At 43.4% G+C, this 19,637-nt stretch overlaps 1 protein-coding gene across 3 annotated transcripts in view; it reads left to right on the top strand.

Moving 5' to 3' along the window:
• LOC309647806 (phospholipid-transporting ATPase IB) overlaps positions 1-19,637 on the top strand; it is a 546,353-nt gene that overhangs the window by 412,355 nt on the left and 114,361 nt on the right. For all 3 annotated transcript variants that reach the window (XM_082435527.1, XM_082435526.1, XM_082435525.1), the window contains exons 31-33: positions 5,750-5,811; positions 6,473-6,529; positions 8,102-8,209. In XM_082435527.1, the coding sequence (XP_082291653.1) occupies positions 5,750-5,811; positions 6,473-6,529; positions 8,102-8,209 (227 nt within the window). The remainder of the gene's footprint in view (positions 1-5,749; positions 5,812-6,472; positions 6,530-8,101; positions 8,210-19,637) is intronic.

The raw sequence follows: 19,637 nt of genomic DNA, 5'->3' as shown, positions 1-19,637 counted from the left end.
CCTCTCTCTGCCCCCTTCCTCCCAAACATCCCTCTGTACCACCCCATGCTGCTTTGTCTGCACTAATCTTCTTCTTATCGTTTACATAGATGGTGGATAAATATTGTCCTGAAGGCTGGCTCGGGGACCCAATTACTCATCTTGGCTTGGGGGTTCTTTTTCTCCTATCAAAAAAAAAAAAAATCACTTGAGATTTTAAATATCCAACTAAAATGAAAACAGCTAAACCACAGGAAAGTTGTTTTCCTGAGTGGAGTGGTGGAATCATAACAGTACTGTTGAGATTAAACAAAGTGGGAAGAAGTAATTTGTCAGCAACATGCTTCAGGAATAAACTGGACAGTCCAAACGGGCTTTTCCAGCCTTGAATTATCAGCAAGCTGTATCTTATTAATGCGTTCATCCGCCAATGATTGTTCAGGACTTTGGATCTTTTCTTCAGGACGATGTTATTGGCAAGTTTTAACAAGGAATGATGCCCACAGGTATTTGCCTCTAAAACAGTTGAAATATAACCTTTAAGAGAATACTGTATTCCGTGGGAATTTCCCCAACAGGGTGGGCAAAGCAATGACTTGTGACTTGTTTAGTGGATGCTATCTTTTCCGAGGCTCTTGACATGTCCCAGAATCTCAAGTTAGTTTGGGAGTTTCTTAACTGGGGAATAAATTATCCCCAGGTGGTATTAGTTTCGATTGGGATAGGAGATGCTCTTTCCTAAGCAGAAAACTAAAATGCAGTATTGAGTTATCCTTCCAAAATGATGAGCTGAAATAGTAGGGTTATCCTGCTTCACTAAAAGTTATCTGAAGTGCATTCAGACTAGTTCAAGTGCAAACATATTATTTAATGCCAGTAGCATTTTACTGTCATGGCAAGGTAGAAATTAATGCATTATAAAATTCTAGAAGCTGCGGTTGGAAGATGTCCCTGGGTTTGACTATCTGTTCCTTCTGTTCATGCCAAATTGCCAGCATGGTGGTCTGTGGTCTTAAGTGTCTCCACGGAGATGTTCTCTTCACCAGTGAGCTCTCAGTCCCAGAGGTAATCACAGAGTTTGCCCACTTTAAAGGCCATCAAGTGATGGCAGTTGCGTCCCTTTGTACCAAGGTCTCACCCTGTTTCTCTGCTGATGGTGTGAATTGAGAGGTCCCACCACACTCTCCTCCTCGGCCTGACCACAGAGGAGGGGGTACCCTTAATTAGTCGCTCTTTTTTTTTTTTAATAAATTTATTCACTTATTTATTTTATTTTTGGCTGCATAGGGTCCTCGTTGCTGCGTGCGGACTTTCTCTAGTTGTGGCAAGTGGGGGCTACTCTTCATTGCAGTGTGCGGGCTTCTCATTGCGGTGGCTTCTCTTGTTGTGGAGCACCGGCTCTAGGTGCACGGGCTTCAGTAGTTGTGGGACACGGGCTCAGTAGCTGTGGCTCGCGAGCTCTAGAGCGCAGGCTCAGTAGTTGTGGCGCACGGGCTTTGTTGCTCCGTGGCATGTGGGCTCTTCCCGGACCAGGGCTCGAACCCGTGTCCCCTGCATCGGCAGGCGGATTCTTAACCACTGCGCCACCAGGGAAGCCCCTCATTAACCACTCTTACTTTGGGGTGTCTTCTCTCTACTTATTCCAGCTCCCCTGTTTTCTTTCCTCTAATGCTGTGATTCTCAATCTGGGGAATTTTTCCCCCAGGAGACACTGGCATTGTCTGGAGGCGTTTTTGGTTGTCACAACTGGCATCTAGTGGGGAGAGGCCAGGGGTGCTGCCAGACACCCTGTAATCACAGGACGGCGCCGCCCCCCAGCCCCCCAGCTAAGAATTACCTAGAAAAATGTCAGCAGTGCTGAGGTTGAGCAGCTCCGGACTAATGAAATGCCCACCCCAACTCAGAATAAAAGGCCAGATCTCAAGGGGCTACTGCTGCTTCCCGCTCTTGTGCCCTGGGTGGTACAGAATCTCTGCCGTGTGAATCTCATTTTCTTTCCACCTATTTCTCTGCTAGAAAGTTCCTCCCCTGTTAGGTGTTGGCATTTCAAAAGAGTTCTTCTCAGTCTAATTATTTTTCCCCTTGAAGTTGTCTTCTTTTATTCTTTGGGGTCCATTTTTCTAACTCAGTTAATGAAAACAATCTTGTATTACAAAGCTTACAGTTTCTCACTAAGCGTGTGACCTTGCATGTCATTTAGCTTCTCTTTGCTGCCCCAGTTGCCTCATCTGAAATATGCAGGTCATAATACCATTTCATAGCATTGTTAGAGCATTAAAGAAGTATTACATATATTAGTGTTGCATACTAGTAATACTAATAGTCTTATATTAGCATCACATATATTAGTAAGTATACTCACATAGGTAAAGTGCTTAGAACAGAGCCTGTCTTATACTTAGTAACATATGTTATCTATTTTCAATGTAGAGTTAACAATGTCTAACAGTTTTTTGTTCATTATTTGTATATCCTTAAAATATGAAACACATTCTAAGCCCTCCATATTTAGACAAATGCTTTGTATGTTTAATTTCTTTTAGTACATGAATCAACCAGCGTTTGAAATATTACTGTCAAAAGGAAATTCACAAGTTGTCGAGCCATAATTGTAAACCTTGGTTTTCAACTTAGTCTCCTAGCCCTTCTAACTCTTCCATCTGACCAGAGTTTTCTCTAGACTCTGTCAGGGCTTCATGTAGGTAGAACTTCAGGGCCCTCAGATCACTGCCTTTCACAATTAAAGGGTCTTTTCTTCATTCATGAACACATAGTATGAGACTGAGGTTAGGAAATCCATCCTGAGCTAAAATGAACTGCTCGAAGGCTCAGTAGTTGTGGCTCACGGGCTCTGGAGCGTAGGCTCAGTAGTTGTGGCGCACGGGCTTAGTTGCTCAGCAGCAGTTCTATCTTTTTTATCATAGCCACCCCGGTGGGTGTGAAATGATATCTCGTGGTTTTTGGGTTTGAATTTCCTTGGTGTCTAATGACGTTGAGCATCCCTTCGTGTACTTGGACATCGGTACCTCTTCTTTGGAAAAAGTTCTGTGCAGAGCCTTTTCCCACTTTTAAATTGTGTTGTCTTTTTACCGTTGAGCTGTAAGAGTTGTTTTTGTATTCTGGATACAGGTTCCTGATCAGATAAATATTTGCAAATATTTTCTCCATTCCGGAGGTTTGTCTTTTCACTTTCAGGATGGTGTCCTTTGAAGCACAAAAGTTTCTAATTTTGATGAAGTCTAATTGATCTACTTGTTTCTTTTGTCACTGTGCTTTTGGTGTCAAAGCTAAGAAACCATTGCCAAATCTAAGGCCATGATTTAATCCTATGTTTTATCCTAAGAGTTTTTCGGTTTTAGTACTGTGGTCCATTTTATGTATACAGTTCAGAGGCATTACATTCAGAATGTTTGCAGCCATCACCAATAATCTATTCCAAAATCTTTTCATCACCCTAAATCGAAACGCTGTACACTTGCTGCAGTAATGCCTCATTCTCCCCCTCCTCCCCAACCCCTAGCCAGAACTGAATTTTTTATTGTATTTTAATTACTTTAAATATAAACAGCAGCTTGAGGCTACCATATTGGACCCAACTCTGCATGCCACCAATATCATCCCCCTGGATGGATTGCTACAATCGTTTCCAAACTGGAATTGCATCTGTTATTATTCTGTTCTTGGTCGTCCAGGATCTGTTCTCCCATAAAAGCTGGACTATTCCCTTAAGAACATAACTCATACCATTTTACTCTCTGGTTTCCTGTCATAGTTAACAGAGAAATTCAAGCTCCTCACCATGACCTACGTTAATTGGCCCCTTCTTACTGTCTGGGCGCTCTCCCCAGAGTCTGCAGCCAGACTGGCCTTTGTGATGGTCTTTGAGCTCAACATTGCTGTCTGTATTCAGACTGTTGGCCAGTCCTCTGCCTGGAACGCTCTAGCCCAGATGTTCATTTAACTCACTCCCTTCAACTATTCCGATCTGCTCAGATGTTACCTCTTCAAACAGATTTTTCCGGGACTCCCTGTCTAAAATAGCAGCCCCGTCCCTCTCTATTCCTTACCTTCTACGTCTTCGTGGCATTTACTACACCTGACATTGTATTGTGTATCTATTTGTTGGTGTGTTTTTGTCTTGTCTCCCTCACTGTACTGGGAGCTCCACGAAGACAGGGATCTTGTCTCCCCACTTCCTGCTTTAAAGTAGGCTTTAAATAAATATTTGTCCTGTAAATAAAAGACTAATGTTACCCCTTTCACAACTATCATCTCTGTTAGAATCAAAGCAATGGCCTCCTGTCTGATCTCAAGTGTTTCTTTATTGAGGCTTTTCTTTAAAAGTGTCGTCTTTATTATTAAAACAATCTTAGGGCCAGTTACTAAAATGCGAACCCTTACAGTTTTGAATAGCTATTTGCTAATACATCAACTTGTGGCCTTCTTGAGCTTAACGTAGCTACCTCTTCTTTACTTTTCTGATCATTGTTTTCCTTCCTTCCTTTTTAATGAAGTCCTGCCTGAGTTTTGATCCTCCCTTCACCGTGTCTCCCCTAGGCTTTGAGATTAATCCTTTTTAAGTCAGTGGCCACCCTAGGATAACTCTCACAGTCCCCAGGAGCAATCCCTGAGTTTAGGCCAGTACCTAACGCAGCCAGTGATGTCACTTTGTGGGTTCATCTGTCCTTATCCACAAATTTACTTATCTAGAATTAGGAGAAAGGGCATGCCCTGTGGCTGGATCCAGGGTCCCACAATTACCAGATTTTCCCTGTGATGGTACTTGATCCTTATGGTGTTTGTGAAAACTAAAAGGATCTTGATTCTTTAATAAGAATCAGATTCTTCAACAAACAGTTGGGTAAATTGGTGAGCCCAAATATGTGTGTACAACAGCTACTGGGTTGGAAATTTGAACAGAAAAATCCCTATACCCTTGGCCTGTAGGCCACAGATGAGTATAAAAGAGAATAAAAGGGGATTGGCAGTGTCACCCAGAGAAACTATTTCTGATCTGAAAACAGGCTTTGACCCCTCAGGGTAAAAACCAGACTTTTCACAGCAGGCTAGCTGACCTGAACTAGACAATTCTCTTAGAGTCCTGCCTTAGTGATTGTTATGTACATTGTAATAGTCATCCTTACGAAGAAAAAATTGGAAAGCTATAAAATTAAAGCTTCAGAATCCTAGTTGTATTGTCTAGGCATCTCTCATTGGGTCGTTTGCATTCACCCATTTGTAGACTCCAGAAGTTCACGTAGAAGTTGACAGAGAACACAAGTAGTGAATATTCTTTTAAATTCTCTGAGTTCAGTAATCATGAACTCATTTTGTATCATGTAGTTATCTTCTGCTGTTGGCCTATAATTCCAATTTAGCAAAAATTAAAGACGAATAGTAAATGAACACATGGGAAAGGTCTAATACTGACACCCACAAAGATAAATTAATATGTTTTTATACTATTCCTTTTTCTAACCGACAAAAGGGAGATTTGAATCTGTATGAAAATGTAAATTTCCACACAGATCACGTGTTTGGTTGTTTGGTTTGTAGGAAACCTGATTTTGTTTGTTTGCTTCATTTGGCAAAAATATAAGGTGAAAAAATGCAGAGTTAGAAAAAGGAGGCATTAGAATCACAGACAATGCAATTTTCGAAATTCCCTTACATTTTGATAAATGTCTCTAAAGTTCTGTTTTTACATTCTGAATAAAATAGATTGCAGTGCTCTGCTCTGGAGGGTAATTGTAACCTCTTTGTTTTTCAGATACTGTGTTGGCCAATGGTCATGCCACAGACTATTTATTTGTTGGAAATATCGTTTATACGGTAAGTTTACCTGTTTATTGAATCTTTCTTAGATGGTACATGTGTGGCTTTTACCTCTCCCTTTATATAAAGCCTTTGTCATTATGACTTATTTCACATCTTTAAACTATATATTATAGATTCCTTATCTTGCCTGGCAAAAGGAATAAAGCTACTCTTTTCTATTTCCTCCAAACTCTGTCTCTGTATTTCTATTCGCCATCGGTGGATAGGGAGCCAAGATTTGGCAACACTTAGAGCTCAGAGTGGTTGTGAGATGCTTACCTCGTATTTGAGTGAAGATTATGCAGAGTTAAGATTTCTGGACAGGTGATCAGCAGATTTCCCCATTCTTCAGATGACCATTTCACATGTACTTGGGGGCGGGGGAAGAAAAAAACCCAACACCAGTGGAAGGTGATTTCTCCCAAATCTTCCAAGCTAAGAAAAGGGCAAAGTAACTATTACTCGTGAGAAGACAGTCACTAAAATGAGGGCTTTTCTTATAAGAACCTGCCTGTAATTTTCCTAAAAGTGACCCCCAGAGAATTAGCTACCAAGATGGCACTTTCAAAGTCCAGCCGCCACAGAGGAACTGCCTCTGGGGAGGATTTGGGATTTCTTCTGGGAAGTGAAAATGAGTGAGGATAACGCATTTCCCAAATTCCTCTTTCTTTCACAGTATGTTGTTGTTACTGTTTGCCTGAAAGCCGGTTTGGAGACTACAGCTTGGACAAAAGTAAGTTTTCTCTAGAATTATTTCTCTATCCACTACAGATATTTTTTATGGTATAGTATCTTTTTAAGCCCCAGGAAAACAGTAAACAATATCTAGCTGTCTTATTTTAAACTTTGCATGTAAAAATTGTGGTTTGATCTTTATCAGGGCACATTTGCCATCCAGAGTTCCCTGATGATTCGTTTGCTGAGCACTTAATACAGTTCTAAGCTGTTAACAGTTAGCTCATTTCCAATGTATATGTGCGTTGTATTAAAAAAAAAATCACACACAAAGAAAATACAGAAGGACAGAAAGAGGAATTTTTAATTTCCATAATTTTACCACCAAGAGATAGTTACTGTTAATATTTCCTGTATAACCTTCCAGACTTTGTTCTCTGTGTATATTTTTAATAAGACAACGTATTACAAAACACAGAGTCTGGGCTTCCCTTTTGGCTCAGTGGTTAAGAATCCGCCTGCCAATGCAGGGAACACAGGTTTGATCCCTGGTCCGGGAGGATCCCCCATGCCGCGGAGCAGCTAAGCCCATGCACCACAACTGCTGAGCCCGTGCCCCATAACTACTGAAGCCCACACGCCTAGAGCTTGTGCTCCACAACAAGAGAAGCCACCGCACCACAACGAAGAGTAGCCCCTGCTCGCCATAACTAGAGAAAGCCCGCATGCAGGAACAAAGACCCAACGCAGCCAAAAATAAATAAATTTTTAAAAAATATATATATATATATATGTACTTCTACAAGGTCATAGTTCATGATTAAAGAGTATTGAGTTTTATCAATATGCCATCCCTTATGGAATCAGTCCCCAGTTTTGGACATTTCCAACTTTTGAGGATTATGGCCAATGTTTCACATTCATCTCTGCTGTTTAAATAGGCTTCTAATTCTGTGCTCATTAATTGGGGGCGGGGTGGGAGGTGAATGTGGAAGCAGAGAATTCGTTGAGAGACAGAGGCAATGAATCCAGGTGAGAGGGGGTAGTGGCTTAGCCTGGGCCGTGAGGAGGCGGCGAGCAGTGGTCAGATTTTTTAAAAAGCCGACAGAGGCTCATGATGGATTAGATCATGGAGTATGGCTGAAAAGAAGTCAAGGCTCATCCTAGCAAGAGGACAGAGGAGAGAAATTCGCAACTCAGTAGATGCTCAAAGTGTTGTCATTAAGGGATATATCCATTCCAAATTTTTTGAAAGTTCTTTGGAAAATGAACAAAGTCTCAAAATGATAAATAAACCCATCTTGTTCGTTCTGTCTGTCCCACGCCCTCTTACTAGAGCAATGATACTTTATTTATTCCGCTCCAAAGTGGAGCGAACACTGGCGAGGGACAGAGAGGGGCCTGGTGACACTGTAGGATGGGTCTACAGGGCGGTCAGCTGTGGTGGAAAAAGCACTTTCCTCTTCAGGATAGTTTGGGACCACTAGTTACTTAAACTCTCAACCGGTGTCTAGTAGAAATCTTTCCATAAAGAAAGGTGGCGTGGACCCAGGGCTCCTGCAGCGGGTGGTGGTCAAGTGGCTACTGGGTCGGCAGAGAACCCTGCCTGAGTGTCTCTTTTCTCCTGTAGTTCAGTCACCTGGCCGTCTGGGGAAGCATGCTCATCTGGCTGGTGTTTTTTGGCATCTACTCAACCATCTGGCCCACCATTCCCATCGCTCCAGACATGAAAGGACAGGTCAGTGCTATTAACTGTGGGCAGGCTTTCCGTGTCTCAGGACGAGCTGGTGTCGCCTGCTTCCGTCAAAATGTATCAGGTGGGAAACAAACCAAATCAAAGCCCCTGGAAGAGGTTGTCCAGGCCACAGAAATAGCATTGGAAATTTTAACTGTTACATAAACCGTCGACTTAAATCCTCTGACCTACCCAGTGTGTCCACATTTCCTTAATGAATTGCATGTTAATTACAGGTCTCATGTGTACCGTTCACGGACTTGGAAAACGGGAGATGTTTTGAGTCATTCATAACCCCATGATTATACTGATTGTAGTTTCGATGTTGGATATTATTATACTTTGATTAGTTGATAATCAGTCACCTGTGAAAGATAGATCTAACCACTCTATTAACCAGATCATTAATTAAGCAGAATATCTCATTGTTCATCTCTTAACTGGAGAGGCTGAGATTGAAGACCATTACGCTAAAATCTAAAATCCTTTAGATTTTATCTTTTTCGTCTTTTATATTATCTTTGTCCAGTGTTTGAGCTGGAGCCATCAGCACTGACACCCTGGGTCTTAGGATCCCACAGGATCGGGTCTGAAGAGGACCTTGAAAGCCCTGGGTTCCAAATGCCCTCCGTTTACAAATGAAGCTGTAAATTTTGTTTTACAGGGAGATTTTTCAGGGTTTACGAAAGAATATGGGATTGGTAGTAAGGGACACAGAACGTTTATGAAGACATTGCATTTTCTTCTTTCTTCACATCTGAACTCCTTTGGAGGCCTCCGCGCTGGCGGTCCCTGGCTAGGCGTGTCCCTCTTCACAGGGCAAGCGGTCGTGGCGCAAGGCGGCATCCCGACTCTAGTCTGTTCCCTGGGTTCCCAGCACCCTGAGTCTTCCAGATGGCCAGAAGCCTACTCGCCAGGCCTGCCCGCTTCTCTCCCCGGATCCAGGCCCGGAGCGCACCCTTGGGCCCAAGGACAGCTCTTTGTAGGGGGGTGATGTGTCCTGGGTCCACTGGAGGTTTGCTCTGGGACACCCACCCACGTCTGCATGAGGACGCTTGTACCGTGAGTCAGAACCAAGCGTGGGGAGAGAAGGACTGTGGGTTGGGGGCTTCTGCTGCTTCTGCCCCAGGACTACGTATTTTAGGGGCAGGCCTATGCATGGCACATCAGGCCACTATCTTTGCCTCACTTACTCTGCAGAAATGAGCCCAAACTCCGGGCCTTCCCAAGTCTAGATACATGCCCAGCAGCTGTTCCGTGTGAGGTCATACTGGGTGGGCTGCTTGCCTTTTTTACTTGGTGAATCCACTGATGTACCCCAGTGTGGGAGCTGAGCAGACAGATGTGTCCCACGGGGGTGGCTTGTGTGTCCCCGAATGCGTCGTTGCCTTCTCTGAGGCATGAGGCATGAGGGCAAACACATAACACACTTCTCAGTTCCTTTCCGAATACAAGCGATAGAGGAAATTACAGAACATCGAATGAATCAAGAAGATGGTTTTGTAGCGAAACAAGCATTTCCCAGCAAAGATACTTTTGTTCGCTTAAATCAGTTCTGTTTTAAAGCAAGAAAAGTATCCACAATCATGATCACTTGGTAAGGTTTGGTGCCTAGAATATCTGCTTCAGGGTCTTTCCTTTTGGTTAAGGATGGGTGTGGCCCGATGAATATTTCATTTGGGGGATTTTGTGGTGCAGGACAATGAAAGGCACCAACTGCTGTGGACAGTTTCCGAAATTAGAGAAGAGTGACAGCTGATAGGATGGAGTCAGCTGACAGGTGACTGGCGACGAAGCCCACTCCTTTGACAGCCCCTCCCAGTGCCCTCCACGGAGGGATGCTCTAGTGACCCCTGTGCGTACGCCGGCACCAGGGACTCCAGTTCAGACATTAAGATGGTCACCAGCCCATCAGGAGGTTGACTTTTGAAGTGTGGAGGGACCATTTACCACGTGGTCACTGACACGCCGCGTTTTCAGTGTCCGGGTTGCGTGCCCGTGTGGTTCGAAGTCTCAGCATAATGGTGAAATTTCCATAGTTGGAGACTTCCCGAAAAAATCGAAAGAGCTATTCCTACCATCCAAAAGCAAAGAAATTGCAATATTAAATCACATTTCACTTGGGTATAAAAATTTTTTTTTTAACATAAACCACGTCGTTTCAACGTTTTGGTTGGTTGGTCTGTTTCCGTGAGGCAAATGATGTTGTTTTGAAATCAGCCATCTCTGGCTGAGACTGAGGTTTGCATTAGACATGGAAGGAGATATTACTGCGGTTTTCACATCCCGGGGCTGCTGGGTGGGTAATCTGCTGTCTGTGTTGAAAGAGCTCTTTCTTTTCTCTCGTCTTGCTCCAGGATGGAGCTCTTAGTGGAGACAGGGTGTCAGAAAACAATGTCAAGGCCAACTTTAATGCTCCTTCACCTGGTGTCTGCCGCCATCATTCTCTGAAAAGTGGTAGAGAAGTATTTTTTAAATTTTTTATTTTTTTTTTAACACTCAATGAAGAATCACTTGGGTGGAGAGTGGCTAAACGAGCCTGAAGTCTCAGACAGGCTTTCTGCTGTCTCCAGAGGGGTTGATGTACTGTCATAAAGAAGGAGGGGCCGTCAGTGACAGGAGGCAGCTCCTTTGGGGGAAGCTGAAAATATGGCCGAGCCATGTACATCCCTTTCGTTCTAGGCTGGTGCTGTGGACTGAATGCTCGTGGTCCCCTCAACTTCATGTTGAACCCCTGACCTCAGCCTCCAGCATGGAGGCAGGGCCTTTGGGAGGGATTAGTGATCTGATGAGAAGAGGCCCGAAAGCCAGTTCACTCGTTCTCTGCAGTGTGAAGATACAAGAATCTGAAAATATATGTACATGTGCCTACATGTAACTGAATCACTTTGCTGTATACCTGAAACTAACACAATATTGTAATTCAGCTATGCTTCAATTTTTAAAAAATGCTTGACAGAAACAGCAGGAAAAAAAAAAAAAAAAAAGATGCAAGAAGTTACACGTCTGCAACCCAGAAGAGGGTCTTCACCAGAACCCAGGCAGGCTGACACCCTGATCTCAGACATCCAGCCTCCAAAACTGGGAGAAATAAATTTCCGCTGTTGATAAGGCACCCACTTTGTGGTATTTTGTTTCAGCAGCCCAAGCTGACGAAGACGGTTGGTGAATGCTCAGGAGTGATGGTATTCTGGGAAAAGACTGCTTTTTAAAAGTTAGTGTTGTTATTATTATAAGAATGTTTCTAGTGATTTTTATAAACCATTTCCTTGTCGTTCATGAAGCAGTAGGGTTTTGGCAAAGGAACATGGTTCTTTTGAGCTGTAGAATTAAACTAGTGTCTGGTGGCAAACGGCATTTCTCACTTAGGAGCCGGAGATAGACCTCACACAAAATGTTCTGTCTGTTCATAGCATCCTAAACTGTTGAAAAGATAAATCGTTTCTGCCGGGGTTTCCTAAACCAATTCGATTAACTATTTCTTTGTCTTGGCCACGATATGTGGAGTTTTTCTCATGAGGAACAAGGCAGGTTTTGCCCTGAGTGCAAAGGGAGGGAGGGCTGTAGTATGGGGTGGATTTTCCACCATCAAATCATCTTTATCTTCCCTGAAGCACCTCACAATGTGGTCCATGAAAGCCAACCAGTGAGTCAGGAAGTCCCAGTGGAAATTTCTCGAATCAAAGGAGTCCTCTGGGACTTCCCTGGTGGCGCAGTGGTTAAGAATCCACCTGCCAATGCAGGGGACACGGGTTCGAGCCCTGCTCCGGGAAGATCCCACATGCCGCGGAGGAACTGAGCACGTGCACCACAACTACTGAGCCTGCGCTCTAGATCCCGCGAGCCACAACTACTGAGCCTGCGCTCTAGAGCCCGTGCTCCACAACAAGAGAAGCCACCGCAATGAGAAGCCCGCGGGCAGCAACGAAGACCCAACACAGCCAAAAATAAAGACAAATAAATTAATTAATTAATTAAAAAAATTTAAAAAAGAGTCCTCTGTATCCTTCCTCTGCTGAGAATAGTCAGCATTTGTGGGATCTTAAGGTGGGGGGGCACCCTGATTTTCCATTTTCCTAGGCCCACAGTGAATTCACCTAAAGTGAATTAGAAACTTAGAAACTCTGGTTGTGTCTGTCCTGCGTGATGCCACAGCCCTCAGCTGGGGAAAAATATGTGATGAGGTTTTTCCATACGGGACCGTGTGTTTTCCTTTCTGCCAGTATCATAACCATGGGTTATGTGAGCTTCTCCATGATGGGTCCCCATAGCCAAGGCCTGTAGGTGGAAAATTATCAATGTTCTTTAGCACAGAGTTGCCTGCTGAAGTAGGGTTTCGAATTAGAGAGATGAGGAAAACTTGATCTACAACTGGATCAGGAAATGGGCTTTTATTTTCTTCATGTATTTCTCAAGGCTTACTACTCTGGGGGTCTCTGAGGGTGTGCCTCTTATTTGACCTTTGTTTAAAAGTCAAGAGACTTGCCCCAACGAGCTTTGGAGCCTGTGGTAATCACTTAACCTGCTTTAATTTCCTTATCAGGAAAGTCAGAATACTATTACCCGCCCTAATTACCTCAGAGGACTATGGTGGAGAGATAATAGGAGTACCTGTGGGAATAGTTAGACGTGCCTGTTCTTCTTTATCTTGCAGTGATAAATTATTTTCTTGAGCCTTTATGAATAGGAATATTGTGACTTAAACTCCCATTTCTTTTGGCTAAAGAATTTCAACATTTTATAGGTTCTTTTTTTTTTCTCTTTGATTTTGTTTTGTTGTTGTTGTTTGTTTTATTTTTAACATTTTATAGGTTCTTGATGTGAAGTTTCTTAGTAGGGTCCACTGACCACCTACTTCTGAATCATCTGGGCTGCTTGTTAAAATGACAACCTCCTTCCCCACCAAAAAAAAATATGTACTTGAAAAACACACACACACACACACACACACACACACACACACACACACACACACACACACACACACACACACACACACACACACACACACACACACACACACACACACACACACACACACACACACACACACACACACACACACACACACACACACACACACACACACTCTATCCCTGCACCTGGAGCCCCAGCCTCTGAATTTTGATAAATCTCCAGTCTATTCTTCCATTTAAAGTTAGAGAACCCCTGCTCACAACACCTAAAATATGACCCCATGACAATGTTCAAGCCAGTGCTGGGGGTTCCAGGAGAAGACAGCATCTTTAAATGTCCACCAGGGCCCTGTTTCTCTGAGCAGTGGGTCTCTGAGGGCCGGCAGGTGGTGTGGTGTCAGCTGTAAGGCCCCGGCTTTCTAAATAGAGGATTATACCCAAGGACATTACATCGTTCGCCATGGAAAAATACTCCTCACCAACTCCGATGCTTTTCCTTTAAAGTTCTTTTCATGGCTAGTAAAAGAGGGGGAAAACTTTCACTTCCAAGCCTACAGACTGCTAACTCTGTCTGCAGTGCCAGTCTCCAGCCAGCTTCTGGCATAGGACAGCCTTTTTTTTTTTTTTTTTTTTAAATCCTAAATCCAGGACTGAGTTTACTTTTGAGTTTTATATACACACTTTGTATACACAGTGCAAATCCCAATGGACTAAAAGTGAGCAGGAGGAGGGCTGGTTGTCACGGTGCCGTCCTTGGATCAAAGAGATTAATTACTCATCTTCCCTACGTGCTGGCTTTCTCCTGCACTTTGCAGCTGAGCAAGATCTCAGGCCTGGGTATTTTCCATATAAATATAAAAAGAGCGTTTTTGTTTCCAGGTTGCATGTGCTCTAGGAAGTAAGCCGAGAAGCAGGGGTAAGGGCCATCTCTGCTCGGAACATTCCAGAACATTCCAGAACATCTGTGTTGGCCAGAGGCCAGCCGGAGGGCCAGGAGAGGACCTGTCCTCAGGTTAACTTTCGTGGCGTGGGACATGGTCATTTGTCCCCAGCACCCATCCTGCTTCCCCCTTTGGTGAGGGGCCCAGTTTGTATCTCATTCCAGCTCTTGTGCAAGCGCCCAACTGCTCAGGGAGCCCTTTCCACCCCTAAGTGGAGCAGGGAGCTTGATCCCAACCCCATGCTGTTATGGGTGGTTCAAAACCCTGAAGGAGATGCGAGGAAACATTCGCTGGGGGTTTCTGGCAAAGAAGCGTGTTCGCTCCTGAAAGAAACCCATCAGAGACGTGACTTCTCATGCGCAGCTGGTAAAGTTGCCTGGGGTTGTTCACCACAAGGAGGGACGCTAGCTCCAGAATCTGACTGCTGCTGTGAAAGAACTAATAGAAACACCAAAAACAGGGAAAGTCTCTTACACAGTTGTCCAGATAGCAGATGCCGCCGGCCTCGAAGGCTACCCCCCGAGAGGGCGCTCCCAGGGGCATCCTGCCAGGGCTGCCCAGCCTCAGTGAGAAGCAGGTGTCAGGAAACACTCTCCAGCTTCCTGTGGATGTTGGGATGTTTCTCTTATGTTCACAAGTATAAGGGCAACCAAGGAAATAGGTGATTTTTTAAAAACAGGCTTAAGGCTTTAATATCGCATGTTATATTATACTCAAAGTTAGGTACTTGTAGATTTATTTAAGGATTTGGTAACAAATTACTTGAGTGTTGCAATTATGAGTGTTTTAGATGATAACATCCCAGTAACACCTAATGTGAATATCGTAAATTCATTGGAATTATCTTTAATACAGCAATATTGGATAGAGTTGGTCCTATTTTCCTCAAAGAACGTATTTCAGGAGCGTGTGGCCCGGCTAGGGTGAGAAGTGGTCAGCCTGGTAAGGTAGGAAGTCCTACCACTGGAGACTTGCCTCTTGGTTTGAAATAACTAACTTTCTTGTGTGCAGATCTTGGCCAGATTACTGGTTGAACTCCAGTTTGCATTTTGGTTTTCAACTTGTGCCTTGTGTGTGATAATAAGACTGACTTACAAGAAGGAACATGCTGTGTTTCTGGATGACATTAGTATCTGAAAAAATAGCGATATGAACAAAATTAAGAAGGTAGGGACTTCTGGTTTCTACGTGTCTGTACCTCTTGTCACCCACATCCAGGGTCGCTGCATTCATATGCGTTTGCCCCCTTGAAGCCTCCCCACACTAATCCCTAGAAGAAAAATTTAAGCTACAACAAAAAGTTCTTCACTGATAATGAAAAGAAAAATCAGAAACGTTCATATGATCAGGGCTATCTAGTGCAGTTCTCACGATAAATGTAGGCCTATAAATATTTGGGCTCTGAAAATCAGAAAATTCAGGCATCTGACAAGAGTTCCATCAGAAAATGGCTTTTGTAGTCACTACATGTCATGCCAAGCTGTTTCTGTTTTTCTTTTCCTGATTACCAAACAAGGAAGAAAGTGTGTTCTATGAAATCCGTTTGCCCCTCAGAGTGATTCCAGATTCTTCCTACAGGCAAGGATGGGACCGGCACTCACTGGTTCCTGGTTGCTTCCTGAAGGTCCGTCCGCAGGATCAACCAAATCTGGGTGAATGTGACCCGAGTCAAACTTCTTTCCTATTCACTGCAAATCCTAACGGTGAAAGTGGGATTTGAACTAGATTAACCTAGTGCCTAAGAAATTTATCAAGTTAAGTCTGTTGTTCATAATAGCCATAAGTGTGCTATTTCTGAACCTTAGTTTCGTCAGGTATAAGTAGTAGATAATATCTATCTTTGGCGTTAATAAGGACATGAATGAAAATAAGGCATGTAAGTAATAATAGGTGATGTCTATTGAGAAAGTACTATGTCCCAGACAAAATATATGTTCATATACGTATGTTCTGCCTGTGAAATTAAGTATATAATGAGTTAAGCATTAGCTCATCTGACAATCGACTCTACAACCGTATGAGCAAACGAGGGCTTAGAAAGAAAGAACCAGTACCTTGGCCAGGCTGGGGAGAGGAGTAGCTGGGACTTCCCACGTCCCCTAGACCTCAGGGTACGAACCCGCTCACCTTGTCATGATGGCAAGCACCTAGGGTGATGGTTGGTGCAAACCAGGGGTCAAATGGATGTCAGTCACTCCTTCTTAAAATTTTGCTTTTATTAAATTGTATCTGAAGTGACTTGCCCTGTAGTGTAATAGAATTTTTCAAATATAAATGTAGAGTTACTTTTTTTTTTTTTTTAACATCTTTATCGGAGTATAATTGCTTTACAATGGTGTGTTAGTTTCTGCTGTATAACAAAGTGAATCAGCTATACATATACATATGTTCCCATATCTCCTCCCTCTTGCATCTCCCTCCCACCCTCCCTATCCCACCCCTCTAGGTGGTCACAAAGCACCGAGCTGATCTCCCTGTGCTATGCAGCTGCTTCCCACTAGCTATCTATTTTACGTTTGGTAGTGTATATATGTCCATGACACTCTCTCACTTTGTCACAGCTTACCCTTCCCCCTCCCCATATCCTCAAGTCCATTCTCTAGTAGGTCTGTGTCTTTATTCCCATCTTACCCCTAGGTTCTTCATGACCATTTTTTTTTTTTTTTTGATTCCATATATATGTGTTAGCGTAGTTACTTTTTTTAAGTGCTTTACGGAAAGCCCTCATTTTCTTAGCTCTGCCTCCTCCCCTCTGCACCGTTCTCTCCATTTCGGCGGTTTGTTTTATTTTGGCCTCTGTTTCAAGGATGCTGTGTGCTAATTTGAGGCCAAGACGGCTTTGATTGTGAGTTATTTTTCTCTGGGGTTAAAGGTCTCGTGGTGGTGTTGGTGTTTGCCATTCATTCTGATGTTAATTTTTTAAATATCTGTCAGCAAATTGAAGTACACGTTACACGCTGATTTTGTTTGTTTGGAACATTTATACGCCGTGGTCGCAGAGTATGTTTGATGTGGTTTTGAACTTTTCCTTTCTCCAAACATGTGGAAATGTGCATGGGGGGCCTGGGGTTGAGGTTCTCTGCAGGGATTTACTTCTCAGACATCTGCGGAGGGAGATGCCTCGTCTGGTGACCAGAGCTGTAGTTCTCCCCACCTCACCCTCCGCCAAGAACATCCGTGTTCTTTAGGTTTGTTCTATTTAAGAGATGGAGAGGTGCCTGATAAAGGCCACTGGATAAAGGATTCGTGCAGGAAATGATAACAGGGTAGGTTAGACTAAGAAGGGAGAAAATAGAATCACAGCACGCTATGAAGCGTGTGCCCAGGTTTCCCTATTTCGTGTAAATGAGGACGCAAAGCTCTTGTCGACAGCATCCAGAGCACCAAAGTGCTTAAAGGACTTAAAGGAAGTGAGAGCTTCAGGTATTGTCATTGCCTTTGGCACTGCAAGATATCAAATGTTCAGTGAGGAAATGGTATTAAGCAGCTGTCATAAGTGTTTGGCATTGCTTTGGCTAAAGGCAGGAAAAGAGAAATCTAGGTTACCTGTGTCTGCAACTATAGTGCACTTTCATTCACAAGTTTGTTTTGTGTTGTTTATTTTTTTGGCCACGCCATGAGGCTTGCAGGATCTTAGTTCCCCGACCAGGGATCGAACCCTGGGCCCATAGCAGTGAACGTGCCAAGTCTTAACCACTGGACCACCAGGGAATTCATGCACAGATTTTTTTAATTATTGCAACCTATTTTTTTTTTTAATTTTTAAGACTTTTTATTATGGAAGATTTTAGATGTACACAAAAGTAAACACAAATCATTAGTGCAGGACAAGGCGTCTCTTATAAGGAGATGGCCATTGATTTCACAGTCTTACTTGATAGAAATGCAGGTCCATCCTTAATCCGGCACCCCGTTCTCCTTTGTCTCCAACCTTGTTCTTTTTTTTAAAATCTAATATACATTTTATTTATTTATTTTTCCTAATTTATCTCTACCCCCCTTTGGTAACCATAAGTTTGTTTTCTATGTCTGTGAATCTATTTCTGTTTCATAAATAAGTTCATTTGTATCCTTTTTTAGATTCCACATATAAGCGATATCATATGATATTTGTCTTTCTCTGTCTGACTTACTTCACTTAGTATAATAATCTCTAGGTCCATCCATGTTGCTGCAAATGGCATTGTTTTGTTCTTTTTTATGGCTGAGTAGTATTCCATTGTATACATGTACCACATCTTCTTTATCCATTCATCTGTCAGTGGACATTTAGGTTGCTTCCATGTCCTGGCTATTGTGAATAGTGCTGCTATGAACATGGGGTGCATGTATTTTTACAAATCATGGCTTTCTCTGGATATATGCCTAGGAGTGGGATTGCAGTAGCTCTATTTTTGTTTCTTAAGGAACCTCCATACTGTTTTCCATAGTGGCTGCACCAATTTACATTTCCACCAACAGTGTAGGAGGGTTCCCCGGTTTTAATAAAGGATAGAAACAGAAAGAAGGGCATATTTAGGTGCGCAGGTCCTTCCCAGGGTGCTGTGAGGGCAACCCCACCCACTCAGCCCAGCAGCAGCAACATGGGTGCAGCGGTATCTCCTTGTCTATCACCTGCCCTAAATCCAATTCCCCCTTTTCTGGTCACAGCCCCCCAGTCCCGTCCCCTTTTTCAGAACACGCATTCAAACAGTGCTGGTTCTACCTCTGCTCTACCTCTGGGTCTGGACCGGACACCCAGGACTAGTCAACTACCAGCTTCATCTCATGGACCATGGCGATTGATTCAGGAACAGCATGATGACCCACCAAGGCCACTCAGAGATAATTCAAGGATTTTTTATAGAAACTAATAGGGGAAGGGGAAAGCTCTCTTGCCACTGGGTTTGTTATATATCAGGGATGTCATCAGCCTGGAGCTGCAAGGGGCCACCACCAAGAGAGTGCCTGGCTGGGGATGAATCGAGCACAGAGGAAAGCTGAACTGAGAGATGATGGCGTTGAGTATGCGCCTGGATCCAGCTCTGCCTGAAGCTGGAGCTGTCTCTGAACTTTCAGATACACTAAATCAGTATACTCCCTTTTTTGCAGAAGACAGTTCAAGTTGGATTTCTCTTACTTCTGAAAAGAGTCCTAATGAATGAAGAAATCATTAAGTTACACATACAAAAGTTAAAATCAGCTGGGTCAAGTTAAGGTAGTGAGAGCTCTCCTATCCTTTCTGGAAAATTGGTTATGTTGCAGAAAAGCAGCTGGTGAGCTTTTCCTACTGTGCATCTTCCAAGTCGGAAAGTCAGGCTACCAAGGGGCTTTACCTACTTTTGTGGCCTCCCTATGCCCCTCCCCTGCCGGCCCCCACCCCCCCCCCAGTAAAAAGAAGACATGCTTGGGTAGAACTGATTGTTCAAAACAGAGATGGAAGGAAATAGAAGTTTTTCTAAGAGGGGCCTCTTTCTCTCTGCAGCCAACAATTCAACATGGCTCAGAGTCACGTGGTCCGGAGCAGCACCGTGCAGTAGACATATAATGGGAGACGCATTATAATTTTGAATTTTCTAGTGGCCGCATTAAAAA

The sequence above is a fragment of the Balaenoptera physalus genome, assembly GCF_965194825.1.
Source record: "Balaenoptera physalus genome assembly, chromosome: 18".
Taxonomy (NCBI): Eukaryota; Metazoa; Chordata; class Mammalia; order Artiodactyla; family Balaenopteridae; genus Balaenoptera; species Balaenoptera physalus.
Note: the sequence above shows the minus strand (reverse complement) of the source record. Positions and strands in the feature narration are given on the sequence as shown.